This window comes from Anabas testudineus, chromosome 7 (genome assembly GCF_900324465.2).
Source record: "Anabas testudineus chromosome 7, fAnaTes1.2, whole genome shotgun sequence".
Lineage (NCBI taxonomy): Eukaryota > Metazoa > Chordata > Actinopteri > Anabantiformes > Anabantidae > Anabas > Anabas testudineus.
Window position 1 is genome coordinate 12,602,718 of NC_046616.1, and position 26,498 is coordinate 12,629,215.

General features: G+C 41.8%; 1 protein-coding gene across 11 annotated transcripts in view; it reads left to right on the forward strand.

The window, feature by feature from the left end:
- Positions 1 to 26,498, forward strand: part of huwe1 (HECT, UBA and WWE domain containing E3 ubiquitin protein ligase 1) — a 39,961-nt gene that overhangs the window by 5,090 nt on the left and 8,373 nt on the right. For 2 of the 11 annotated variants that reach the window (XM_026367966.1, XM_026367976.1), the window contains exons 3-65: positions 881 to 930; positions 1,126 to 1,195; positions 1,826 to 1,924; positions 3,734 to 3,940; positions 4,054 to 4,206; positions 4,303 to 4,365; positions 4,518 to 4,607; positions 4,704 to 4,754; positions 4,839 to 5,007; positions 5,091 to 5,191; positions 5,366 to 5,516; positions 5,607 to 5,734; positions 5,822 to 5,962; positions 6,078 to 6,183; positions 6,340 to 6,447; positions 6,525 to 6,626; positions 6,803 to 6,883; positions 7,141 to 7,247; positions 7,500 to 7,677; positions 7,765 to 7,856; positions 7,948 to 8,168; positions 8,303 to 8,360; positions 8,472 to 8,648; positions 8,752 to 8,997; positions 10,859 to 10,992; positions 11,076 to 11,188; positions 11,277 to 11,459; positions 11,574 to 11,790; positions 11,901 to 12,023; positions 12,116 to 12,353; positions 12,931 to 13,278; positions 14,159 to 14,281; positions 14,373 to 14,468; positions 14,603 to 14,872; positions 15,379 to 15,531; positions 15,669 to 15,796; positions 15,884 to 15,965; positions 16,068 to 16,244; positions 16,361 to 16,912; positions 17,068 to 17,263; positions 17,375 to 17,542; positions 17,643 to 17,791; positions 17,883 to 17,949; positions 18,286 to 18,509; positions 18,602 to 18,813; positions 18,939 to 19,121; positions 19,316 to 19,488; positions 19,571 to 19,710; positions 19,895 to 19,970; positions 20,212 to 20,310; positions 20,434 to 20,561; positions 20,645 to 20,804; positions 21,336 to 21,564; positions 21,664 to 21,842; positions 21,931 to 22,020; positions 22,566 to 22,726; positions 22,846 to 22,888; positions 23,564 to 23,935; positions 24,272 to 24,482; positions 24,705 to 24,829; positions 24,923 to 25,143; positions 25,285 to 25,676; positions 25,767 to 26,421. In XM_026367966.1, the coding sequence (XP_026223751.1) occupies positions 1,151 to 1,195; positions 1,826 to 1,924; positions 3,734 to 3,940; positions 4,054 to 4,206; positions 4,303 to 4,365; positions 4,518 to 4,607; positions 4,704 to 4,754; positions 4,839 to 5,007; positions 5,091 to 5,191; positions 5,366 to 5,516; positions 5,607 to 5,734; positions 5,822 to 5,962; positions 6,078 to 6,183; positions 6,340 to 6,447; positions 6,525 to 6,626; positions 6,803 to 6,883; positions 7,141 to 7,247; positions 7,500 to 7,677; positions 7,765 to 7,856; positions 7,948 to 8,168; positions 8,303 to 8,360; positions 8,472 to 8,648; positions 8,752 to 8,997; positions 10,859 to 10,992; positions 11,076 to 11,188; positions 11,277 to 11,459; positions 11,574 to 11,790; positions 11,901 to 12,023; positions 12,116 to 12,353; positions 12,931 to 13,278; positions 14,159 to 14,281; positions 14,373 to 14,468; positions 14,603 to 14,872; positions 15,379 to 15,531; positions 15,669 to 15,796; positions 15,884 to 15,965; positions 16,068 to 16,244; positions 16,361 to 16,912; positions 17,068 to 17,263; positions 17,375 to 17,542; positions 17,643 to 17,791; positions 17,883 to 17,949; positions 18,286 to 18,509; positions 18,602 to 18,813; positions 18,939 to 19,121; positions 19,316 to 19,488; positions 19,571 to 19,710; positions 19,895 to 19,970; positions 20,212 to 20,310; positions 20,434 to 20,561; positions 20,645 to 20,804; positions 21,336 to 21,564; positions 21,664 to 21,842; positions 21,931 to 22,020; positions 22,566 to 22,726; positions 22,846 to 22,888; positions 23,564 to 23,935; positions 24,272 to 24,482; positions 24,705 to 24,829; positions 24,923 to 25,143; positions 25,285 to 25,676; positions 25,767 to 26,421 (10,464 nt within the window). In that variant the 5' untranslated portion in view covers positions 881 to 930; positions 1,126 to 1,150. The remainder of the gene's footprint in view (positions 1 to 880; positions 931 to 1,125; positions 1,196 to 1,825; positions 1,925 to 3,733; positions 3,941 to 4,053; positions 4,207 to 4,302; positions 4,366 to 4,517; positions 4,608 to 4,703; positions 4,755 to 4,838; positions 5,008 to 5,090; positions 5,192 to 5,365; positions 5,517 to 5,606; positions 5,735 to 5,821; positions 5,963 to 6,077; positions 6,184 to 6,339; positions 6,448 to 6,524; positions 6,627 to 6,802; positions 6,884 to 7,140; positions 7,248 to 7,499; positions 7,678 to 7,764; positions 7,857 to 7,947; positions 8,169 to 8,302; positions 8,361 to 8,471; positions 8,649 to 8,751; positions 8,998 to 10,858; positions 10,993 to 11,075; positions 11,189 to 11,276; positions 11,460 to 11,573; positions 11,791 to 11,900; positions 12,024 to 12,115; positions 12,354 to 12,930; positions 13,279 to 14,158; positions 14,282 to 14,372; positions 14,469 to 14,602; positions 14,873 to 15,378; positions 15,532 to 15,668; positions 15,797 to 15,883; positions 15,966 to 16,067; positions 16,245 to 16,360; positions 16,913 to 17,067; positions 17,264 to 17,374; positions 17,543 to 17,642; positions 17,792 to 17,882; positions 17,950 to 18,285; positions 18,510 to 18,601; positions 18,814 to 18,938; positions 19,122 to 19,315; positions 19,489 to 19,570; positions 19,711 to 19,894; positions 19,971 to 20,211; positions 20,311 to 20,433; positions 20,562 to 20,644; positions 20,805 to 21,335; positions 21,565 to 21,663; positions 21,843 to 21,930; positions 22,021 to 22,565; positions 22,727 to 22,845; positions 22,889 to 23,563; positions 23,936 to 24,271; positions 24,483 to 24,704; positions 24,830 to 24,922; positions 25,144 to 25,284; positions 25,677 to 25,766; positions 26,422 to 26,498) is intronic. The other 9 variants (XM_026367975.1, XM_026367973.1, XM_026367974.1 and 6 more) reach the window with 9 other exon arrangements.

Genomic DNA, 26,498 nt, shown 5'->3' on the forward strand with positions numbered 1-26,498 from the left:
AATAGCTAAAACTGCTTGAGTTTTGGTGAGGTACATTTTAGATGTCTTTCGCTGATTGCACACATAACTTGTTTGTGACTCAGCTGACTTTAATAAGGTGTGGTGGTATTCAAAATGCTTTGAAGTATATCAAGAGAAGAGCGTTTACTAAGACTACCGGTACCGCTAGCTCTCTATTAGCTGGTCAGGAGCTAATATCAAATCCGCAGCAAACATTACCAATCGATTTCTTTGGTACATTGAGCTTCCCAGCGGATTTCGGTTTGTCCGACGTGATACTAGACAATCACCAAACAAAACAGGCTCGCTTGTGAGAGGCAAATGCAATCCTATGTGTGTACAATGGCATGTTAGCGTTAGGGTAAATAACGCTAACGTTAGCGTTGATGACGTGAGCTTGTTAGCTAGGTAGTTAGCTATAACTTGTCAGCGTCAAGTCACTTGAGTTAATGATGGGCAAGCATACGGTGAGGTACCGTTAGCTATCAGATTTATTGAGGTACTATTTTACTATCTGTTACATGAGACGCAAGATAAATGCATAAGTACAATAAATAGGCCCCGATCTAATTTAATTAACTTTGTGTCGTATGTGGCTAACTAGCCACTTGCTAATGCTCTGCCACAGTCTGCTTTGTGTTCGGAATATTGCAGCTGTAAAACAACAGTCACAGTATCGCTATAACATTTAAGCTGTGGTTTAGTTAACCATTACATACCTACTACTGATTTTCAAAGGGAATTTGTCGGTATATTTCACTTTTAATTGTAACCTTCTTATAAACCATTCTTTCCTGAAGTTGATGTGTCATATAATGTAGTGGGCACTTTTGAAACTCCAACACTTGCTATGCGGAACACTGAATTCGATATTTTGCAGGTAATGTGACTGGAACATGCGGTCAAGTGGGTATTGCCAAATCATTTTCTGTAAGTAAATTAAAATGTAACATTTAAAGTTTTGTACAATTCCAGAATTTGTATATCTCTTTAGATATTTGGATGTTTAACTTTGGCAAATTAACAAATTATAAATAAAAGTAGTTTGAGGTCATAAAAACAAAATTCTGCATCACTTAATGCAGATAATGCATAACTATGATGTATATGGACATTTCTCAACAGGAGCAACAAACGGCAATCACCAACAATGAAGGTCGACAGAAGCAAGTTAAAGAAAACTCCTACGGAGGCTGTGAGTATACGTAATTTTGGTTGCTCGATGACTCTTGGGGCCTGATTTATAAGATCCTAAAGGGCAAGCATAATATATAAATACATGCCTGTCACCTGCACCTATTTATCAGATCAGTTTTCTATAACTGCGTCTCTGGCCATTGCTTCCTTCTTAAAATGAAAAACTGACAAAATCAAGGAATAGGCAGTGAGTTGCAAACCTTTGTGACAAAAAGGCCATACCTTTCTTTACAAGAAAAATCTGTCATTTATGCAGCAAGAGGACATACTTGGTTTGCGTTGCAGTAACATAGAAATTACACAGATTATGTTAAATAATAGCACATTACAAAACTTCACAAAGCCTTTATCTGTTAAACCAACTATATGCGTCATTACGACTGGACTGTCATTCCAGTGCAGTTACACATCATTTTAGTGAAGATGTGACCCTGGTCCCAAGCAGGACAAAAATATAGTAGGTGACTGTGGTTGCCCTTTACTGTGACTAGACAGAGGAAATGCAAATTTTAATGTCTCAGCGTTGCTATTTTATGCTATAACTGCTGTTATTAATAGAAAAGGGGCATAGAGGGTCTGTGCACTCTGCCTGATTAACCATTTTGCGCTTCTTCTTCTTAACCAACAGCCTGCTGACTGCAGGATACTTATAGAGAAGCTCAAGGCATGTAGCGATGAACAACTTCTGGTTGAATTGCAGCACATCAAGACCTGGAATATTGGCAAGGTAAGACTGTAAAAAGACTAAGGGAACCGTGTCATAACATATTGGTTATGACATGGTTGCTGCTGATCAAGCAGTGTTTGGAATATGATGGACATTATGTATCACAGGAATGAAACATATACTGGGGTGTATGTTAGAGTATGGCTGGACCTAATATAACATGTTAAAGGGGTCCTTATGCTTTCCGTATTCTGACATTAAAATATATTTTTGTGATGTTGTGTGCATAGAAGAATGTGTATTTGCATGCTAAAATTCCCTGGTTTCAGTCTGGCAAACTCACATTGTTTCTAAAAGTGTGTTTGTGTGTGTGTTTTTATTTGTTTTTGAGAGTAGTTGAGATGAAGTAGTGTGGAAGTCTATAACGGACCATCTAAATCATATGTCAAACTCAAGGTGTGGTGTACAGGTCTACCATTATTTATATAAAATATATATATACACACACACCTACTGTGTGTGTGTATATGTGTGCGCCTACAACACACAAACTACAAATCCCATAATGCAGCTCAATAACTGCCTTACCAAATGATAGGATAATTCCCGCGTCTATTACGTCAGATCTGTCAAGCATATGTTGATGTATACAACCCTAATTTCAAATCAAAGCTAGAGACTAACAATGGCCATGAGAAAAGTTATTCTAAAAAAATGGAACCTTTCAAAACTGATGGGAGGCTAAGTATATGTTTTCTGACATTGCCAGTAAACCTATGTGTCTTTTTTACGGAGCAAATGTGGCTGTAATTAAGCAATATAATCTAAGAAATGGAATGTTTATTTTTTTTAGCTTTAGGAGAATAGGGGCATGTTTTTTTTTTTTTGTTTGTTTGTTTTTTGTCATTTATTTAGTCTCGATTCCAGAGGAACTTTGTACAATGAGGCAATATTACATTATAGTTTTTGTAAATTCTTTACTTGCAAATCATATAATCCTCTGTCAGACAAGCTCCATAATAAAATAATTGCTCCATTATACCCTAGTTCAGTACTTCCTGCTCAGAACATACAAGTTGTTTTTTATTATGCCCCACAACAGAATGAGCATGTAATAGTGGCTAATTGATGCTTTGTATCATGGTCTTAAATTAATATGCCTTGTATCGTTATTTTAAGATGTGATGTCTGACAAAATCAATAGAAATACAGGTATATGACAACAGCTATACTGTAAACCGGTAACTCTGGAGGTTTGAATTTGAGAGAAAAATGCTTTATTTAATTCAACTTTAGGTAAATGTACTCTGGTACTGCTTGCCCACCGGCATGCCATGAGTTTTTGAGTTTTCATTAAGTTAATACTATTACCCTGTTGTTGTTTTTTTTTTTTTTTTTTTTAAGCTTTTTATGCTTGTAATGGCTATGTTCAATCAAAGGCTTAAAAAATAAGAATAAAACAAGTAGCTGACACAAGGAGGTATGTTGTGAACGTGTAGACTAGTAAGGCATTTATACCCAGCATGTTGACACCTTTCTGAATATGGATGAAATGAAAATGGTTAAATGTGGATGATGGTTGAAAAATGTTTTTATTTGTACACTTGTGTCACTTTGTTACAAATTTAAAACTAATGATCACAACAATTACACTGCATGACAATGAAACCAAACCAATAAAGACAACTAAGAAACAAATGATAATCTATCGGACTAAGATGTGACATTGTTATACTAGGTTTTGCTGGGAAATCTGTCTTTTGTTGGTGCTGAAACTATATATTCACAAAGCTATAACTCTGTTACTGGGGAAATTAAAAAGGTCTGTGAAACTGTTTATTTTAAATTATGTTTTTGTGTTTTTAACAGTGTGAGTTGTACCATTGGGTAGATCTGCTGGACCGCTTCGATGGTATTCTGTGCGATGCAGGCCAGACAGTGGAGAATATGTCATGGCTTCTGGTGTGTGACCGTCCCGACAATGGACAACTCAAAGCCCTGCTTTTGGCAGTGCTCAACTTCACAGCTCTGCTCATTGAGTATAGCTTCTCTAGGCACCTCTACAGCTCCATAGAGGTAGGCTTGAACCAACCACTACTATTTTCTGTTCTATGTATACATCACAGAGGGGGCATTAGAGCAGCACACTAACTTTAACTTTTTGTCCACTACTCTCATCTTATTTACAGCACTTAACCACCTTGCTAGCCTCATGTGACATGCAGGTGGTTCTGTCAGTACTGAACCTTCTCTATGTGTTCAGTAAGCGCTCAAACTACATCACAAGACTGGGATCTGACAAAAGGACACCTCTACTAGCCCGCCTGCAACACCTGGCTGAGGTCCCGTGAAAGACATTGTTTTTCTAAAGCCATGTTTCCAGATGTCCCTTAAGAGAAAGAGCTGTATTTTTTAGTCTGTTTTGTTTTCTTTTGTAGAGCTGGGGAGGAAAGGAGAATGGTTTTGGTTTGGCTGAGTGCTGCAGGGATCTGCCTATGACAGTAAGAATTTTGCAGAGTAATGTTCAGTTGTCTCTGTATTATTGTAATTGTCTACTGTAACTATTTACAGCTATGGGACTATTAGTTTTATAATTGAAGTGAGACTAATTAATCAATGTTTATAAATTGCCTGTCTGTTCTCTTCCCTGTTGGTACCTGAGCAGAAGTATCCCCCTAGTGCCACCACACTGCACTTTGAGTTTTACGCTGAACCAGGTCCTGAGGTCAAAGTAGAGAGGAAGGTAAAGACCAATGCATTTATTTATGCAATCACTAAGTAATACAGGCTGGTGATGATCTTGGCTTATCTTCTAAACCCTTCTGTTTTATTTCCCCAGCAGACAAGTAGTAACACACTACACTATATTCATATCGAGCAGCTTGACAAGGTACAGTCAGATTAATTATGTCATTAAGAGTGACCTAATATTATCTTGCATTCTACACCTTACACTTTGTTTTGTATCTCTCAGATTTCAGAAAGCCCATCTGAGATCATGGAGTCGCTGACGGTGATGTACAACATCCCTAAAGACAAGCAGACCCTGCTGTTCACACACATTCGACTGGCCCATGGTTTCTCAAATCACAAGAAGAGGTTACAGGCTGTGCAGGCCCGACTGCATGCAATCTCAATACTAGGTGAGTAGAAGCCTTTTTTCTGAGAAAAAGACAAAGAGTCTGCCGCTAAGTCTTAACTGCTAACATTTGCTGTTTCTTTGCAGTGTATTCAAATGCACTCCAAGAGTCAGCCAACAGTATTCTGTATAATGGCTTGATAGAAGAGCTGGTGGATGTATTACAGATTACAGACAAACAGCTTGTGGTAAGAAACTCCTTTGCGTTCTCTGCTATTTAACTGTTATGACACTTGTACCTTGTGCTGCTTTGTCAGACCATTACTTTCAGATGATGTCACTGTGTGTATTCTCCACTGGCTATGCAGCATTACAATTTCATATTATGTTCTGAGATACTGGATTTGGTTTTGTTTTTTTAGGATATCAAGGCAGCATCTTTGCGCACTTTAACTTCGATTGTCCATTTGGAGAGGACACCAAAACTTTCCAACATCATTGACTGCACTGGCACTGCCTCCTACCATGGGTTTTTGCCTGTGTTGGTGCGAAACTGTATACAGGCAATGATTGGTGAGAATGCAGCCAAAACCGCATATAATTCACTATAATATGTGACAATTAAAATGTAAGATTGTAAATTTTTCACTTCTGTTTGTTTAGATCCTTTGATGGAGCCCTACCCACACCAGTTTGCCACTGCACTCTTCTCATTTCTCTACCACTTGGCTAGCTACGATGCTGGAGGGGAAGCGCTTGTTTCTTGTGGCATGATGGAAGCCCTTCTGAAGGTATATTTTGGGCCAACACTATGTTATTAACAATTATAATTTTCAGATAAATAAAGATTTTCTTTTTTGTTGCTGTTTACTTTGTAGGTGATCAAGTTCCTGGGTGATGAGCAGGATCAGATTACCTTTGTGACAAGAGCAGTGCGGGTTGTGGACCTTATCACTAACCTTGACATGGCTGCCTTTCAGTCCCACAGCGGCCTTTCTATTTTCATCTGCAGGCTAGAGGTTGGTTATGAGCTTTGGATTTCTATGTTCCTGACACAAGTAAGTCAAACCTCTGCCAAACGACTGGGCTCACTCATTCTTCTCTCTCATTCTCTCAAACACTTTGTATATTTAGCATGAGGTGGACCTATCAAGGAAAGAGTGCCCTTTTGTCATCAAGCCAAAGATTCAGAGGCCTAGTGCAGCTGTTGAGTCTGAGGACATGGATACAGACATGGACAGTAAGTGATAGTGACCTATGGAATGTTTTTATATTCAGATATTGAAATCCATAAGCAAAGGCTGTATAATTTAAGCTTGAGGCTTTTGTTAAGTACTGTCAAGTTATAAAGAATTTCTAGGCTGTTGTGTTGACGTGCCTGCATGTTTTCCAACAGTGTCAGAAGTTGCAATGGAAAGCAGCCCGGGACCATCAACATCATCTATTTCCAGACCAGAAGGAGACCACCGAGCGCAGAGTAGTGCTGCTAACACACCTCGTGCAGGTACACACAGCACATGCATACAAGAAACGGACATTTATCGTTGTTGCATTCTGTCATCAAGTTGATGCTCTGTGTAGGTCTGCAGTGTATCCCCCAGAGGGCAGCTCTGTTGAAGTCGATGCTAAATTTCTTGAAGAAAGCCATTCAGGACCCCGCCTTCTCTGATGGTATCCGCCACGGTGAGTCATTGGCATTCTCTGACCTGCTCTATAGATAACCATGAGTTTAAGAATCTTACTAAAACTAATTTTGCCTATATATGTTAAACATATTTACCGCTTGCTGCCTCAAGATCAATACTTTTTAGCATGCAAATATTGACTGTTCATGTATCTGTGTCCTCTTTTCTCACAAGTAATGGATGGGTCTTTGCCTACCTCACTCAAGCACATCATTAGTAATGCAGAATATTATGGCCCTTCACTCTTCCTGTTAGGTGAGTTCACGACAGTGCTTTATAAAAAGTACTCTTATGACTGAGCTTAGTGCTCTTGCATGATTTCAGACATGTTTTTTTGTTTTGTTTTGTTTTTTTTACAGTTACTTCTGTGTATTGACAGAGGAAATTCAATGTGATTACATTTCACTCACTGTTTTATTCATGTTATGTTTAATGTTTTGTCATAATTTTGGATTATAATTTTCTTTATCTTTTTTCCACTCTGCTTTTATCTCTAACTTTTGGGTTTATAGCGACGGAGGTTGTGACGGTGTTTGTGTTCCAGGAGCCATCCCTGCTCTCCTCCCTTCAGGATAATGGTCTCACTGATGTCATGCTGCATGCCCTTCTGATCAAAGACGTGAGTTCCAGCACTGCGACTGTGTGCTATGTATGTGCAAGATTGGAATGAAAGAGAAAACATTCAATAATCCATGACTAAAAAGAGGTTCTGGCATGTAACGTAGACAAGTACAAAAAACACTTTTTTGGTGTTTTTGTTCTTAATGCAAAAGGGTAGTTTCCTTGTCCTGTATTTTCACCATTTTTATTTTGTACTTTTATTGCATGTTCTTCATTGCATCCTTTTGTTTTTTCCTTCTTCTTTTTTCAGGTTCCTGCTACCCGCGAGGTTTTGGGTTCTCTCCCCAATGTGTTCAGTGCTCTGTGCTTGAATGCAAGAGGCCTGCACTCCTTTGTTCAGTGCCAGCCGTTTGAGCGCCTCTTTAAAGTGCTTTTGTCCCCTGACTACCTGCCTGCAATGCGACGCCGACGCAGCTCGGACCCACTGGGTGAGTTGAACTGTATGCCCTGTGCAATTTATTTCTTAACTTGTGGAAATTACATGCATGGATAACATGTTTTGTGTTTGGCATCAGGTGACACTGCATCTAACTTGGGCAGTGCAGTAGATGAGCTGATGAGGCACCAACCCACTTTGAAGACTGATGCCACTACTGCCATTATTAAGGTACTGCCCTTTTTTAATAGATTGATGTAGAAGAGACCTTTCATGTGTCTTCACGATTGGAGTAGTGTAATTAATGCTAAATGTGTTACAGTTACTGGAGGAGATCTGCAACCTAGGTCGAGCCCCTGAGTACATCTGCCAGAAACCATCTATCCAGAAAGCAGATGGCACTGTGGCAGCGCCACCAGCACGCTCCAACCATGCTGCTGAAGAAGCTTCAAGTGAGGATGAAGAGGAAGAGGAAGCTCTGCATACATTCAGCCAGCAGCAGGGGGAACCAGAGAGCAACAGACAGTCAGTGCCACTTGAACTGTATGACGCTGAGTTCATAAACCCAATAGAATAGAGCAACAACTTTTTACAGACTGTTGACTTTTTGAAATCTGACTAAATTTGAAATGTTTCAATGAGTACATGTCATTTTGATGATATGTGGATTCTTGCAGGGTGGTGGGGACTGAGGAGCGGATACCCATTCCTCTAATGGATTATATTCTTAATGTGGTCAGTATTGTTTGATAGTTGTTGCATTGTTTGTTTGTTTTTTGTAGTATTTTGAGATTTAAAGCAACGATCTACTTTCTCAGTTCATTAACAGTTTTGCATGTTTTCCAGATGAAGTTTGTGGAATCCATACTGAGCAACAACACCACAGATGACCACTGTCAGGAGTTTGTCAACCAGAAGGGGTTGTTACCTCTGGTCTCTATTCTGAGCCTGCCCAACTTGCCCATAGACTTTCCCACATCTGCTGCCTGCCAAGCTGTGGCTGGGGTCTGCAAGTCCATATTGGTGAGCACAACAAAGATGAAAGTTTTGATTTTATTTTTAATATTTATATTTTATAACACATCAATTTAACTAAAGATTTTTTTGTCCAAATTCTCCCCATTAGACCCTGTCACATGAGCCTAAGGTACTTCAAGAGGGCCTATGTCAACTGGACAGTATCCTGACATCTCTAGAGCCACTTCATCGACCTATTGAGGTTCCTGGTGGATCTGTTCTGCTCAGAGAACTGGCTAATGCTGGCCATGTGACTGATGCCACATTGTCAGCCCGTGCCACACCACTGTTACATGCCCTTACTGCAGCACATGCCTACATCCTTATGTTTGTCCATACCTGCAGAGTAGGACAGGTAAATGTGGATATTTTTCTTAATCGCCCTGACCATAATTGTCAACCACTTGTGTTAACATTAAACTAAATGTGTGATTTCTAGCAAAGTGCACAGTTGCTGCGTCTATGATGGTGGCATACAGTGAGGGGAAAAAATTATTTGAACCCCAGCTGATTTGAAAGTTTGCCATTTACTAAAAAAGAAAGATAAGTCTATAATTTCAATGGTAGGTTTATTTGAACAGTGAGACACAACAATGACAAAAAAAATCCAGAAAAATGCTTTTCAAAAAGAGTTATAAATTAATTTGCATTTCCATGAAGGAAATAAGTATTTGATCCCTTTGAAAAACGTGCTTTAGTACTTGGTGGCAAAACCTTTGTTGGCAATCACAGAGGTCAGCCGTTTCTTGTAGTTGGCCACAAGGTTTGCACACATCTCAGGGGGGATTTTGGCCCACTCCTCTTTGCAGATCCTCTCCAAGTCATTAATGTTTCTTGGCTGATGTTTGGCAACTCGAACCTTCAGCTCCCTCCATAGATTTTCTATGGGATTAAGGTCTGGAGACTGACTAGGCCACTCCATGACCCTAATATGTTTCATATTGAGCCGATCCTTTGTTGCCTTGGCCGTGTGTTTTGGATCATTGTCATGCTGGAATACCCAACCACGACCCATTTTCAATGCTCTGACTGAGGGAAGGAGGTTCTCACCCAAGATTTGACGGTACATGGCCCCATCCATCCTCCCTTTGATGCAGTGCAATTGTCCTGTCCCCTTGGCAGAAAAACACCCCCAAAGCATAATGTTTCCACCTCCATATTTGACGGTGGGGACGGTGTTTTTGGAGTCGTAGGCAGCATTCCTCCTCCTCCAAAACACGGCGAATTGAGTTGATGCCAAAGAGCTCGATTTTGGTCTCATCTGACCACAACACTTTCACCCAGTCTTCCTCTGAATCAGTCAGATGTTCAGTGGCAAACTTCAAACGGGCCTGTAGATGGGCTTTCTTGAGCAGGGGGACCTTGCAGGCACAGCAGGATTTCGGTCCTTCACGGCGTAGTGTGTTACCAACTGTTTTTTTGGTGACTATGGTCCCAGCTGCCTTGAGATCATTGACAAGTTCCTCCCGAGTAGTTCTGGGCTGATTCCTCACCGCTCTCATTATCATTGAAACTCCACAAGGTGAGATCTTGCATGGAGCTCCAGACAGAGGGAGATTGGCAGTTAATTTATGTTTCTTCCATTTGTGAATAATTGCACCAACTGTTGTCACCTTCTCACCCAGCTGCTTGGCAATGGTCTTGTAGCCCATTCCAGCCTTGTGTAGGTCCACAATCTTGTCCCTGACATCCTTGGAAAGCTCTTTGGTCTTGGCCATGGTGAAGAGTTTGGAATCTGGATTGATTGATTGCTTCTGTGGACAGGTCTCTTTTATACAGGTAACGAGCTGAGAGGGCTGCCAATGTCAGCTCGTTACCTGTATAAGATCCACCTGGGAGCTAGAGATCTTGCTGACGGATAGGGGATCAAATACTTATTTCCTTCATGGAAATGCAAATTAATTTATAACTCTTTTTGAAACGCATTTTTCTGGATTTTTTTTGTCATTGTTGTGTCTCACTGTTCAAATAAACCTACCATTGAAATTATAGACTGATCATTTCTTTGTTAGTGGGCAAACTTACAAAATCAGCTGGGGTTCAAATAATTTTTTCCCTCACTGTATATCTGAGCAAACTGAGCAAATATCTATGCAGTATTCTGCAGGTCTCCCACTCTCACCAGTTTATAGACCAGTTGTGCAAAAGCTGCAAGTAAGATAACTAGTCAAGTCAGATAAAGAAAACTTTGTTTTTCCACCCTTTTTTCTGAGCAGAGTGAGATCAGGGCTATCTCAGTCAACCAATGGGGCTCCCAACTGGGCTTAAGTGTTCTCAACAAGCTCAGTCAGCTCTACTGCTCTCTGGTATGGGAGAGCACTGTGCTGCTGTCCCTTTGTACACCCAACAGGCGAGTATCTTATCATTTAGCCCCTTTATTTTAACACTGTGATCACCTTTAACCCTCTTGTATTGCTTGCCCGTCCCAAACAGTCTGCCACCAGGTTGTGAGTTTGGCCAAGCTGACATGCAGAAACTGGTGCCCAAAGACGAGAAACCATCTAGTAGCACTGCAGCAACTTCAGCTTCTGGTTCCAGGAGAAATGGTAATTTAACAATTTAACTTAAATTGTTCACTGAAACAAAAATGTATCAATATTTCAACACCCTCAAACCTCCTTTACATTTATCTAGCAGAGTCTGAGGCAGTATCTGTGGATTCATCTGCTAGTGGGCTGTTGGAAGGCATGGGTCTAGATGGGGACACTTTAGCTCCCATGGAGACAGATGAACCTAGTGCAGCAGATCCTAAGGCCAAGTCCAAACTTACACCAGCTATGGCCACCCGTATCAAACAGATTAAACCACTGCTTTCTGGTAAGATTATGTTACACAAATTGTTTTTAGCAGTTAAAATGTCGAAAATAAAGAATGTCTTAAATTGCCTTAAATCCCTTTTTTGTCTCATTTCTTTGCCTGTGCCTTTTCCAGCTTCATCTCGACTTGGTAGGGCTCTAGCTGAACTGTTTGGACTTTTAGTTAAGTTGTGTGTAGGCTCTCCAGTACGCCAACGTCGCTCCCACCATGCCACAAGCACAGGAACAACTCCCACACCTGCTGCCCGGGCCACAGCCTCGGCTCTTACCAAGCTCCTCACCAAGGGTCTCAGTTGGCAACCTCCACCCTACACACCAACCCCTCGCTTTAGGTAAGAGAAGGCCGTCCCTGCTGCTGTTTGTTATTGTTAATATGTTCATTGCACACACAAGTGATAAATGTTTTTGTTCTTTTTTTTTTTTTTTTCTTTTTGTCTGGCAGACTGACTTTTTTCATCTGCTCTGTGGGCTTTACATCTCCCATGCTGTTTGATGAGAGAAAGTACCCCTACCACCTCATGCTACAAAAGTTCTTCTGCTCTGGTGGGCATGATGCCTTATTTGAGTAAGTCCCACTATGTCCACAGACTAATGAAGAACAGTATTTTATCATCAAAGTGTGACATGAAATTGATTGGCCATGCTAATTTTGTGCAGGACATTTAACTGGGCCCTGTCAATGGGTGGGAAGGTTCCTGTGTCTGAGGGACTGGAACATTCTGATCTCCCGGATGGGACAGGGGAGTTTCTTGATGCCTGGTTAATGCTTGTGGAGAAGATGGTGAACCCAAGCACTGTGCTAGACTCGCCTCACTCCCTGCCAGCTAAAATGCCTGGAGTCACACCCACAATGCCACAGTTCAGTGCCCTTCGGTTCCTCATAGTCACACAGAAGGTCAGTATCCATTAACCGTAAAACTGAAGGTAATCTGGCCTGTGATCAGATAAATCAGGCATACCATTATGCATAATGTGATATTCAAGTGGCTAAACTTGTAAGACCGCGGTTGTCAGCATGAGAAAAGATGAGATCATGAGATTCCTTCTTCCTTTTTAAAAAGTTATTCTCTGTTGCTGCATTTCTACATTTTAACACAATGTGCCAAAAGACTCTTCAGAACCTTTGCAACATTTAAAAAGCTTGAGGTTATGTATATCTTGTCAATATGCTATACCACACCTTTGAAATGCGTCATACTGTATTTTCTATACAGTATTGTCCTGGTCCTTAAGGGCCACTGCACCACAAATTGTGTTCACTCAAAGACGAAGTGAATTGGTATCCTTTACCTTCTGAACACACCTGATCCAAGTTATTGGCAATGGGCAGTGATATTTGCATAGCAAGTAGTGTCTTATATGTATCCTGGTATAATCCTCAAGGAGGTTTTTACTACCTATAGATGGAGGAGGATGGAATATTTTCAGGTTTTATTGTATTATATTTTTTACTGTAACTTTCTTTCATCAAGGCTGCATTCAACTGCATCCGCAGTCTGTGGAATAGGAAGCCACTTAAGGTGTATGGAGGCAGGATGGCTGAATCTATGCTGGCCATTCTCTGCCACATACTAAGAGGGGAGCCAGTTATCCAGGAGCGCCTCTCCAAGGAGAGAGAGGGAACAGTACGCCCTGATGATGAGGGGGCCTCCACTGGTTCTTTGGGATCTAGTGTGGCTCCAGGAGCATCGGCAACAACTGCAGAGGCACCAGCAGCAACTGGAACATCTTCTGGAGGGCAGGCAGGAGGATCAACTGATGAGTCAACCAATTCAACCCCACGCCGTGAGCCCCAAGTTAATCAGACTCAGCTTACACAGGTAAAGGGAAACTGACATTTTAGGCATGTTTTTAAACTAGTGTAATATTAGTTAAGACATAATACTGAGATTTCAGATAATGGTCCACAAATAACAGATGACAAATTCTATATGGTTATTTCTTTTTTTCCCCTTCAGTTGTGTGCTATTGTTTGTAGTTTGAACAGTTTTTCATTTGTTTTGTTTACCTGCTGTTTTTCTTGTATTTTTTTTCCCTTCCCTAGAGGCATGCCAGTATTTTCTGCTTATTTTCACACTACTGCTTCTATAAAACAATAGATAACCAGCAAAATTGCATATCTAAGTGGCCATTTAAGCAAGAAACTGAAACAGAGGTGCTGTGTTCTCCTCCATACTTGCATGCACTGAATCCAGGGAAAACGTTTGTTTTATAACAGGGAAGATGCAGAGGGAGAGAGAGGCATGCACAGGTTCGCCAGCAGCAGCTTCAGCAGGTATAACAGCTATCAGGGAGAGTCAGAAATTGAGAGGGAGTATAGGATGGAGAAAAATTGGAGAGGAAAGAACTGATTAAATAAGGAAAAGAAGAATTTGGATCAGATTGGTGGATTATATACACACACATTTTGAGGCAGAATATTGTAATTGTTATGAAGAGAAAAGTCAGACTTTTTTTTTTTTTTTTTTTTTTTTTTTTTTTTTGTGGGGAGGGATAAGAGAGCGTATGCGAGAACGTCTGTTATTTAAAATAAAAATAAACTAAGGAAGACCGGGAGTAAGTGGAACAATGTCTCCTTGTCTTTCATAATTATAGCAAGTCTTTCAATTTCCCTCACCTTTGTTGACAGTGTCTCTGTCTTGCTCTATGATCTCTCTTTATATTTACAAAAAGACTACTACTTTTTTTTATGTGTTGTAGCTCATAGATATGGGTTTCTCAAGAGAGCATGCAATGGAGGCCCTACTGAACACCAGCACAATGGAGCAGGCCACAGAATACCTACTTACGCACCCTCCTCCACTTCTTGGGGGGGCAGTAAGAGTAAGTCCTAACAGAAACACATGCTTTTGTTCTTTGTAACTTTCCTAAATCAAACTGAGACATCTGACGTTATTGCTCCTGTTTTATCTAGGACCTAACTATGTCTGAAGAGGACCAGATGATGAGGGCAATTGCCATGTCACTTGGACAAGAGGTCAGCATGGAGCAACGCTCTGACTCTCCTGAGGTGCATAATCCTCACGACTCAAACTACAAAAAAAAAATCATTCTATGATAAACCACCTGTTGCTAAATTAAACAATAAATAAATACATTTTCACTTAGTTGAGTAACTGATAAGAATGTTTCTGTTTGCTTCAGGAAGCAGCACGTCGGCGTGAGGAGGAGGACAGAAGAGCCAGAGAGCGGGCAGAGGAGGAAGAAGCACGTTGCTTGGAGCGCTTCATGGAAGCTGAGCCACTGGACCCCCAGGAGCTACATGCTTTCACTGATTCAATGTTGCCTGGATGTTTCCATCTTCTGGATGAGCTACCTGACACAGTCTATCGACTCTGTGACCTACTGATGACGGCCATCAAGAGGAGTGGCCCAGAATACAGAGATCTCATCCTCGGACAGGTTGTCCACCAGGTAACGGCAAATACATTCTTCAATTTTAGTTTGCTCTCTAATGAGTCCAATATACAAATACAGTATGTTTGAAGTCAAGATTCAGTGATTTAGGGGTATGTAGAAGGGTGGCTGTGGTTTTGTCCTCAGTTTCCTATTTTACGGCCAGTATCTACTGCAAACATGCGTAGTTAGTATCTTTTGTTTGTTTTTTAACTAACTTTTTTTTTTTTTTGGAAACCTTCAATATCAAAATAAAAGTTGACATATGCAGTTGACATTAATTTGAATACAATTTTTCTTTTAGTCTTTTTAACAGTTGTACCTGGTATTTCAGAGTAAGCAATTGTTGCTTTAATTAAGCACCTGACATTGCTTGAATGCAAATGCAGCTCTGTAAGCCACTAACCCTAGTTCTATTTTATCATTAATTCAATTGACAATGAAAACATCTTTAAACCTGTGAGCTTGAAGGGTTTTGACAATAGAAGCATGTTTGTACCAGTCTGATTGTGTTAATGTTATAGGTTTGGGAGGCAGCAGATGTGCTGATCAAAGCAGCTGAGCCCCTGACTACTAGTGACACAAAGACGGTGTCTGAGTGGACCAGACAGATGGCCACACTGCCCCAGGCCTCAAAGCTGGCAACACGAATTCTGCTGCTCACATTGCTTTTTGAGGTAAAAGAAATGTACCCTTTGAAATTTCTAGCCTTTAGATGTTGTAAAGACGGTCATCATTTGTGTAGTCATTGCATCCCTAACAATCTTTTTTTTTTTTTTTTTTTTTTTTTTTTTTTTTTTTTTTTTTTTGTAAGGAGCTGAAGCTGTTGGGTGCCAAAGTGGTGGAGAGTAGTGGGATACTTGATTTGCTGATTAAGCTGCTTGAGGTTGTGCAGCCTTGTCTGCAGGCTGCTAAAGAACAGAAAGACATACAGACACCAAAGTAAGTTTGCACAGTCCTATATACCTCTCTTCAGATTCATCTGTTCGACCATATGTTTATTTATTTAAAATAATTACTTTTCTGTAGATGGATCACACCGGTACTGTTGATCATTGACTTCTATGAGAAGATGGCAGTCTCTTCAAAGCGCAGAGAACAAATGAACAAGGTATGTGTTACCTTGATAAAACAAAGTTAGAGACTCAGATTGCAGTTCTGAAGTATTACACCTCCTTTGCACAATTACTCCATTCCCTTTCTGTCTGTTTAGTATCTGCAACCCAACGGGAATAACTGGCGATGGTTTGATGACCGCTCAGGCCGTTGGTGCAGTTACAGTGCCTCAAACAACAGTACCATTGACTCTGCATGGAGAGCCGGAGAGAGCAGTGTGCGCTTTACAGCTGGGCGCCGGAGATACACTGTCCAATTTAACACCATGGTGCAGGTATACACGAAATTACAACATCTTTCCCTGATGCCAGAAAATCAAGGGACAATTTGGAGTTGGTTGTGCGTAGTTGCTGAGTTGTTTTGTTTCTTTCAAACCACTCTATTTGGCAGGTAAATGAAGAGACTGGGAACAGGAGGCCAGTGATGTTGACAGTCCAGAGAGTGCCACGAATACCTAAACCTGCCAAGACTGGTAGCATTACTGACTCAGAGCGAGAAGAGCCTGATAGGGCCAAAGTGGAGGAAACGCAAGCTAATGTGGATTCAGGAGGAGCAGTAGAGATGACTGCACCTAAGGATGATTCCAGCCAGCTCAAGGACAGTACTTCTGGCCCCTCATCTTCCCTGGAGTCTGATTTCTCTCAGGGCTCGGATATTGTTGTAAAGGGCCTGACTGAGGACATGACCACTGTTCTTATTAGGGCCTGTGTCAGTATGATTAGTGTTCCTGTGGACCCAGACACCCTCCATGCCACACTGCGTCTCTGTTTACGCCTTACACGCAATCACCACTATGCTATGATGTTTGCTGAGCTGAAGAGCACAAGGATGATTCTGGGCCTAACACAGAGCTCTGGTTTCAATGGCTTCACCCCACTTGTTACTCTGCTGTTTAGACACATTATAGAAGATCCAGCCACACTTCGCCACACCATGGAAAAGGTATGTCTGTTATCCAATTTCGTTTAAATGGAGCAACTTTATGAAAATATTGTTGCCTAGTGTTGTTTCCATCACGTGTTTGCTCAATATGGCATTGATATTTTATTGAATAGTGCTTTTCTTAATAACAAAGTCCTCACAATCTGTTGCCATAGGTGGTGAGGTCAGCTGTGACCAGTGGAGCAGGCAGTACCACCTCAGGAGTTGTGTCAGGCAGCCTTGGTTCCAGAGAAATCAATTATATCCTAAGAGTCTTAGGCCCTGCCGCCTGCCGTAACCCAGAATGCTTCACTGAAACTGCCAGCAACTGTGTCCGCATTGCTCTGCCCGCCCCTCGTGGAGCTGGTACAGGTGAGTGCGAAAGTTGCCGGTTTAACATTAACATTAACATTGATTTATCCAAACATTCATCTACATTTTTTTGACCCCACTGTGCTTACACTGCAAATGTTTTTTCTGCAGCCTCTGATGATGAGTTTGAGAACCTTCGAATTAAGGGGCCTAATGCAGTGCAACTGGTGAAGACCACTCCTCTGAAACTGTCTCCCCTACCTACTATTCCTGACACTATTAAGGAGGTCATATATGACATGCTTAATGCTTTGGCGGCCTACCATGCTCCTGAAGAACGTAAGATTTAAAAAGATTCAGAAATACCTATTTGAGGAGTTTATATGTAATTTTCAAATAATAGTTCAGCATTGGAGTTAAGTGTGTGTTTGTGCCACAGCTGAGCGTCCAGAAGAACGTGCAGCAGTAGTGCCTGGAGGTCAAGACCTCTGCCAGATATTGCAGGATGTTGGTGATGATGTTTACCAGCAGTACCGACTCACCCGGCAGGGCAGTGATTTTGACTCCCAGTCTGCATTCCATATCAACGTGAGTCTAATTGACAGGATGTCCACTTAAGCTTGTGTACTGAAACACTACTGACCTCAGTTAATAACAGAGCTATGTCTGTTTCTCTCAGACTCAAGTGTTCTCTGCTGATGGAGGCGTTGCTGAATCTTCTCAGTCTGGCACACCACAAGGAGAAGGTATGTTTTTTTGTTTTTGTTTTTCACCAAGAAAACTGTGCGGATTGTGCCAAAGCATTCTTGTAACATACTGCAAGTCTGTTTGCAAACACACACTCAGTCTATACTATAATAGTTAAATTAAATTATTGGAGAAAATTTCCACTTCAAAGGATACTACAGAACTTTGCTTTGGTTCCATAGTGGGTCCTTTTATTTATTTTTTGCTTTGTTTGTTTTGAGAGAATACTTTAGCTTGATTTAAGTTCTTCTTTTATTGTGCTAACAGCTTACCATGTTAGTGTTTGTGTTTACTTTATGATTTCTGAGTCTTATCATTCTCTTGTATTAAATCAGCCTCCACACCTGAAGAAATGCGGGAGGAGAAGAAAGAACAAGAGGGAGAGAAAGGTACCAGCTCAGACGAAGGTAAAGCAGCTAAGGTAAAGGCAAGTAAGCCTCTAATGCCTACCTCCACCATCCTGAGACTGCTGGCTGAACTGGTGCGCTCTTATGTGGGCATTGCCACATTAATCGCCTCTTACTGCTATACTGCTGGGCAGTCCGAGCTAATTAAAGAGGTGGGTTGTTGAGCAAAATCTGATGAACATGTTCTGCTATTGTATTGTCATTCTGTAAATATAATTTTTTCTATTTACTTGTATGCTAATAGGACTGCAGTGTTCTCGCTTTTGTGCTTGACCACTTACTACCCCACACCCAAAATTCAGAAGACAAGGACACCCCAGCCTTGGCACGTCTCTTCCTAGCCAGCCTGGCAGCTGCCGGCACAGGCACTGACGCCCAGGTGGCTTTGGTCAATGAGGTGAAAGCTGCCCTTAGTCGTGCACTAGCAATGGCAGAAGGAGCTGAAAAACATGCAAGGTAAACTATGTAAAATTCTCTAAAACAAACACACTTTTGATAGTGTAACCCTTGATAAATATCATATGGCTCTTAGCAAACCATTTTTATATTCTCTTTTTTCTTTGACATGTTTGATTTCAAAGGCTTCAGGCAGTGATGTGCATCATCAGTACCATCATGGAATCCTGTCCCTCCACATCCAGTTTCTATAGCACAGCAGCAGCCAAGACACAACACAATGGCATGAACAATATCATAAGGCTCTTTCTCAAGAAAGGACTGGTCAATGACTTGGCCCGAGTCCCTCACAGCTTGGATTTATCCAGGTATATGATTATATGAATTGAAGTCTCTTTTTCACCAAAACTGTGTATTTTTGAGGTGTAGATAAACCAGGCAATTCAGAATTGTGTGACAGCTAAACGTTTGTGTTTAGAGAAATCAGTTTTGCACAACAATATTATATATATTGTAAAACCAGTGTAAATTTACTCAATATCTTTTTGTAAATTTGGTTTAGTCCCAACATGGCCAACACAGTGAATGCTGCTCTAAAGCCTCTGGAGACTCTGTCCCGCATTGTTAACCAACCCAGCAGTCTGTTTGGGGGAAAAGGGGGCTCCAGTAAGAACAAGGCTGAACATGATACTGTGGGCACAGCCCGGGACAGCAACAGCAACACTCAGGACCAAGGTATCCACATTATTCGGATATAGTCGTCTTACAGTCATTGATTTCAAATATGTCTTTTGCTGATATCTGGAATATTTTCCAGGAGAGTCTGGCGAGGCTGAGCCAGTGGAGGGAAACCACAGGGTGCAGGGAACAGACAGTGATCTGATGGACGGAGAGACAGAGGGTGACACAGTGGTTATTGCTGGTCAGCCAGAGGTTCTCAGCACACAGGCTATGCAGGTGATTGAGATTATAATACACAAGATACTCAATTCACTGCATCACCTCATTTGTAACAGCTGTAATTAATGACTCTAACAGAAAATTTAAATTACTGGAAGAAGATAATTTAACTTCTATTCTTTGCTCCCTCTGCAATACTAATACTGCCTTGTGTGTGGTGTGTCATTTCCTGTGCTTTTAGGTAGAAAATGAGTTGGTGGATCTCATTGATGAGCTTCTGGAGAGAGATGCTAGCACAGTCAACAGCACCATTATAGGTAAGGTCATGGCTTAATTTTGTAAGTTTGATGGTTCACAAACCAGAAAAAAAAATGCAATTTACACTCCTGGACTTTAGTGGGAGGTAGAAAAACACACAAACATTGCAATATGAGTATCTGCACATGGATACTGTTTAATTTTATAATTTGTTGTATATGCCAATTAGTTATGACTGTACTCTTTGTATTGCAAACAAGAAAATAAATCCAGAGTTAATTTATCGCTGTTCTCATTCAGTGGGTCGCAGTGGTGAAGATGAATCACAGGAGGATGTGTTAATGGATGAGGCGCCATCCAATATAAGCCAGGCATCCACCCTTCAGGCCAACCGTGAAGGTAAGACACTGACACATCAGAACTGTGTGTTTCTTATGATGAATGATGTCACAGTTGTTCTGACTGGTCTTACTGACCACTTCTCCAAGATCATCTTGTAAGTGTATTTTTCTCTTTTATCAGACTCTATGAACATCCTGGAACCAGAGGATGAGGAGCACACACAGGAGGAAGATTCTAGTGGTAGCAATGACGATGAAGACAGTCAGGATGAAGAAGAGGAGGAGGAAGAAGAGGAGGAAGAGGATCAGGTATGGATTCATCAAGAGAAGCTCAATGAAGAAGTCTTTGATGGTTTTAAGCCTAAGACTCATAGTTGCTACTTTTCCTCAAGGATGATGAAGAAGGAGATGAGGATGATGATGATGAAGGTTCAGAGATGGAGTTGGATGAGGACTTTCCCGACATCAATGCTGCACCACACATTCGCTTTGAAAGGTTTGACAGGGATGATGACCTCATCATAGAGTTTGACAACATGTTCTCAAACAATGGTAAGCAGGGTCATTTACAGTTACTGTGATTGATTGATTAATTTGTAGGAATTTCCAAATTAAGAAACCCACACATTTTTTTAATGATCTGGTTTGGTTTCAAGTTCATGTTAATTGTATAAAATTATGGATCAATGTTGTAGAAAATCTTATAATTTTAAAATTGATGTAATTGTTTCAGTGTTTGGCTGCCAACAAGAGATCCTTTTCATGGAAAATATTTTGTCATAGCAGTTATGCATTTCAGTTATATTCTCACTGTTCAACTCTCACACCTAGTGATGACAAAAATACGTAATCAAATGTGTCAAAATGTCTTAAATGAAAAGATCTGCTGGAGAAGCCTCAAGTGACTGTGTTTGCCCGTCTTACTAGAGCAAATCAGGACAAATTAATAGAGTTGCAAGCTAAAAAGGCAATAATGGATAAACAATATTTTCATTACTTTTTCCAGTAACATTACATGGGGTTGTGCCCAAGCTATCCCCCTAATGTCTGCCTGCTGTTTTCTGTTATGTTTTTTTCCGTCAGCTGACATCCCTCCCTCCCCAGGCAACATCCCCAGCTCCCACCCACTGATGGTGCGCCATGCTGATCACAGTTCCCTGACTCTAGGTGTTGCAGGCACCAGCAGCCGCCTGGCACAGGGCATGGGGCGCAGTCAACGAACACTGCGCCAGCTCACTGCCAACAGTGGACACACTATCCATGTCCACTACCCTGGCAATCGTCAGCCTAACCCTCCACTCATCTTGCAAAGGTGAAAGCATTTTTCAGAGTCTGTTCTGTCATTTGTTACACTAGTTGTTGGAGTTTTGTAATGTTAATTTGTATGTTCCTCATCCGCTTCCTACTTTAGGTTGTTGGGCCCCAGTGCTGCAGCAGATATTTTACAACTGTCCAGCTCTCTGCCTCTGCAGTCTCGTGGTCGTGCCCGTCTTTTGGTTGGAAATGAGGATGTGCATATTATTGCTCGTTCTGATGACGAGTTGTTGGATGACTTTTTCCACGAGCAGAGCAGTACTGGGGGACAAGCAGGTGAACATTGCTACAGGTTGTTGTTATTTTAATGCTGTTTTGGTGTTATTTAGAAGTTCTAACAAGTTTGTTCTATATGTCTCTTTAGGCACGCTCTCTAGTATTCCCACTGCCTTAACTAGATGGACAGATGAGTGTAAAGTTCTGGATGCTGAGAGTATGCACGACTGTGTAGCAGGTGGGTTGGTTGACACCCGGAAATTAGTAATGATTTGATAATTTTTGTGTCGGAGTACCCCAGTATTAATCTGACTATTTTAGAAATGGTTGTGATGCTTGCAGATATTTACACTTTGAGGTTGGCCACTTAATTCAACTGCACTCTCAATTGTTAATGCAGAGATGTAGTTCATCAGATTATCACTGTTATTGTTCTATGTATATTTGATAATAAACACAAAAGTAATTTAGACAGTCTGTGGATCAGACTTGTTTTGTCAAGTGCTTGGACATAGAATCCAGCAGTTGTCTTATAATACCAAGAGGCAGCATGACATGATCTTCATGTGGTGCTGATAGAAGTAAGGGTGGCTATATAGAAAAATCAACGTGTGAATTTGATGTAAGTTAATCAAGGATTATTTTGGTTATATACAGTGTTTGACCCCTCAGACAAGAAGATCAATGGATGCTAAAGTGGCATAATTTTAAGTTGGTGACTTGTTAGGCCTTTAACCATAGCCACAACCAAAGTTGAATTCTGATATTTATGTCTGATTTCAGTGGTGAAAGTGCCTATCCTGCAGCATCTGGAGAGTCTGCGAGATGAGGAACTGGAAGAGCGTAGGGAGAAGAGGAGGAGGCAGCTGGCCGAGGAGGAGGAATCTAAGCAGAATGAGAGGAGAGCGTCGGGAGCAGAACAGGCCAGGGAACAAACCCTGCAGGTTGGCATATAAGTTTGTTACCTTGGTAAGATGGAAAATTATCAAACGTAGAACTACATGTATTTGCCTTGTAGCAGTTTTATTTGCTTATTGCTAATTTGAGCTCTTTTTGTTCATAGAGCTCTGGATTGGGGACTGTTAATGGTGCAGACAACACTGCAGGTAATAATATAGTCATATAGAATCTTTTGTCTTGACATTTAAATTACTTTTCTGAAATTAATCTGAGTGATGGACACCAAGAGGCAAGCTGCCAGTAGAGCGTGCTGTGGGATGAGGTAGTAGTTTGTATAGTTTTAGGATCACACCAGATCTTGGAGATAACTATACAGTCTACTGTCTTTCTTATGGCACTGCCATTCCAGCTCAACATCTTCAGCTGCTGCGAAGGAGATCCACTGAAAAGTTTCAGATAATAAACTGAAAATAAAGGGTTCACATTGCTGTGTTAAGCACCTAATTTCGCAGTGTACCAGTTGTACTTCAAATGCATTTTGTATTTATTGCTTTTTTTCTGCAGCTGGCTGTGCTGTGGTGAGGTAGTAAGTTGTGTTGTTGTTGGGGATCAGAATTGTGCACCCCGTTCAGGAGATAACTATACAACTTACTGCCTTCCTCAGCAGAGGCCCCTGGCCATCAATCCAGAAAATCATCAAAAACTTTATCAGTAGATTGTTTCATATCTGTTTCTGTGTCTTTAAGAATTTAAACAATTATTCAGAATTTTGAGTATAAATATTTCAGTCTATTCAGCCTTGTAATCTTTCTTTTCCCAAATGAGAATGGTGAAAATCATGCCTCTCTTTACATAAGTTTTTTTTTCTTTGCATGTTACAGAGGGCGAGCAGGCTCAGGGTGGTACTGTGTCATGTCTGGACCCACCCAGGGTCTCAGAGGGCTTCCTCACTGCTCCTCCATCTGGAGAGGTCACCCCAACCACACCTGCTCCTCATGAACAGGCTCTAGTCTCCTTGGAGACTGCAATCAGTCAGCAAGTCCATCAGCCAATTGCTGACCTGCTACTGGCCGAGTCACACGCAAGCTCACTGGTTGCTTTGGCAGGGGCAGGTCTTCCACCCTTGTCGGCAGCGGACAGGCCAAACAGTGAAGCAGAGGCATCTCAGATGGAAATGTCCTTGGCACCCACAATCGGTGAGCGAGTCGGAGGTGGTGGTGGTGGAGGAGGAGCATTGGAGGAAGGCAGGGAAGGTAGACTAACTTTGTAACTCTTTTTAAGCCGAATGGCCAAGAATAAGGATGCGCATATGTAATGTAAATGATGAAGAGCCTGGTCATAACTAGTATCTGTAATTTTTCTAAACACTGAATTATAAAATGTCATTGAAGATTCTCCGTCATCTAGGTGACGTTATCTGGAAATAGTAAGGGCGACTTCACACTGAAGAAGTAGTTGTAAAATGTTTCAACCCAATAAGGATTTACATTGGCTATGACTTAACAGATACAAATTACTTACCCATGGAAGTTTCTTACAGTGTATTAAATGACATGAAATCCTAACTGTTTAACTGCCTTTTTTGTCAGCCTCTTTAAGTCCAGATATTGTGGAGACCTCAGAACCTGCAGTAGTGGGTGTGTCACAACTGGAAGGGTCCCCCATGGATACCAGCAGCCCTGCCTCTGCCACTCAGGAAGAAGGTGCTCCCAACCCTGCTCAGACTGCACAGCTTTCTCAGGAGCTGTCTGGTAGTGGAGAGAGTGGGCTGACTGACAGGCAGACAGATGCAGAGACTGGGTGAGCTGATGGTGTCATCTCTGACTAAATTTATGTATTTTGTCAAGTGCATCATATTTGTATGAGTAGTTGGTAGATCTGGTCTTTCAAACAAGCTGCTTTGCCAAACAAAATCATGTTGTGTTTATTTTAGTGTTTCTTTACTTAGGATTCAAAGTGCATTCTACTCAGGCTTAAGTATATTATAGACATAAATTTAGCTTGTTTCTTTTATGTTTACAGCTCCACTTCAGTCTCATCTCCTGGGGAAACAATGCCAAGGAGTGATAGTGCTGACAGCCAGTCTCAAGCCATCCAGGAAGAGCCCCTACCATCCACTAGCAATGAGGAGGAGGATCCACTTGCAGGTAAAACACATTTCTACCCTACTTTTCTGCAGTTTTTAATATTTTTGATACTGTATTGCATCTCAGTGGTTTGTGATGTTTTTGTTTTGGCAGGCATTAGTCTGCCAGAGGGTGTGGATCCCTCTTTCCTGGCAGCTCTTCCTGAGGACATTCGTCGAGAGGTGCTGCAAAATCAGCTTGGCATCAGGCCACCCTCCCGTCCTCCTGCTGCCGCAAACCTGCCTTCTTCTACTCCACCTGTACTGGGAGGACCGGGGGTTACAGAGGTCAGCCCCGAGTTCCTGGCAGCTTTGCCACCTGCCATCCAGGAGGAGGTGAGAGATGGAAATTAGAAAGAATGATAGTAGTAATACGAAATCCTTACTATTAGAAAAGCTAAAATTAAAATATGGTTTCCAATCAAATCAGTCATGAAGTCAGTTGTTATTATCACTAATTATGTCATTATGTCTTAGGTTCTTGCCCAGCAACGGGCAGAACAGCAGCGCAGGGAGCTAGCCCAGCAGCCTCCACAGGGAGACACCCCTCTGGATCCAGTCACATTCATTCAGACGCTGCCCTCAGAGCTTCGGCGTAGTGTCCTGGAGGACATGGAGGACAGCGTGTTGGCTGTCATGCCCCCAGACATTGCTGCTGAAGCAGCTGCATTGCGTAGGGAGCAAGAGGCACGCCAAAGGCAACTGATGCACGAGAGGCTGTTTGGTCATAGCTCATCTTCAGCCCTTTCTGCGATCTTGCGGTCACCAGCCTTTACTAGTCGGTTAGGCAGCAACCGTGGAGTCCAATATACAAGACTAGCTGTTCAGAGAGGAGGCACATTTCAGATGGGAGGAGGAACAAATCACAGGTGAGAGGAGAGTACATTTTAATATATTACTAAAAATGCTTTTTGCCAGTTGACAAAATAAATTTATGTTTCCCTTTTTTTTTTTATTAGACCATCCAGTTCCAGTGTGGACTCCTTGCTGCGCCTGCGTGGTAGATTGCTGCTGGATCATGAGGCCTTGTCCTGCCTGTTGGTTTTGCTTTTTGTGGATGAACCGAAGCTTAACACCAGCCGTTTGCACCGTGTGCTCAGGAACCTCTGCTACCACTCTCAGACACGTGGGTGGGTCATTCGGAGCCTGTTATCCATCCTCCAACGCAGCAGCGAGAGTGAGGTGTGTGTGGAGACGTCACGCCTAGAAGACTCTCGTGGCAAAAGGAGCATCCAGGGAGGCTGCGGAGGAAAAGGTGCAGCTGCCTCCTCCCTCTCCTCTTCATCGTTGTCCTCTTCATCTTCCTCCTTAGAGCTACTGAACAGGGTGGAGTCTCGCAGCTCCAGCCAGCTTTCCTGGCTATCTGTTTCTATGGACGCAGCCCTGGGCTGCAGGACAAACATTTTCCAAATCCAACGAGCATCAGGTAGGAAGCACGCTGACCGGCACTCAGCTGGGGGTTCTACAGGATCTGGAACACTGGGAGGGGGAGTGTCAGGTGCTGCTGCAAGTGTCACATGTGCTGGAGGTGGAGGTTCCACTGTACACATCCACCCACAAGCTGCTCCAGTGGTGTGCCGACATGTGTTGGACACTCTTATCCAGCTAGCAAAGGTGATGGTCTGTCTATCATCAATTGCACATATACAGAATAGACAGCAGATTATGGGGTGGGGTGAAGAAAGTATTAT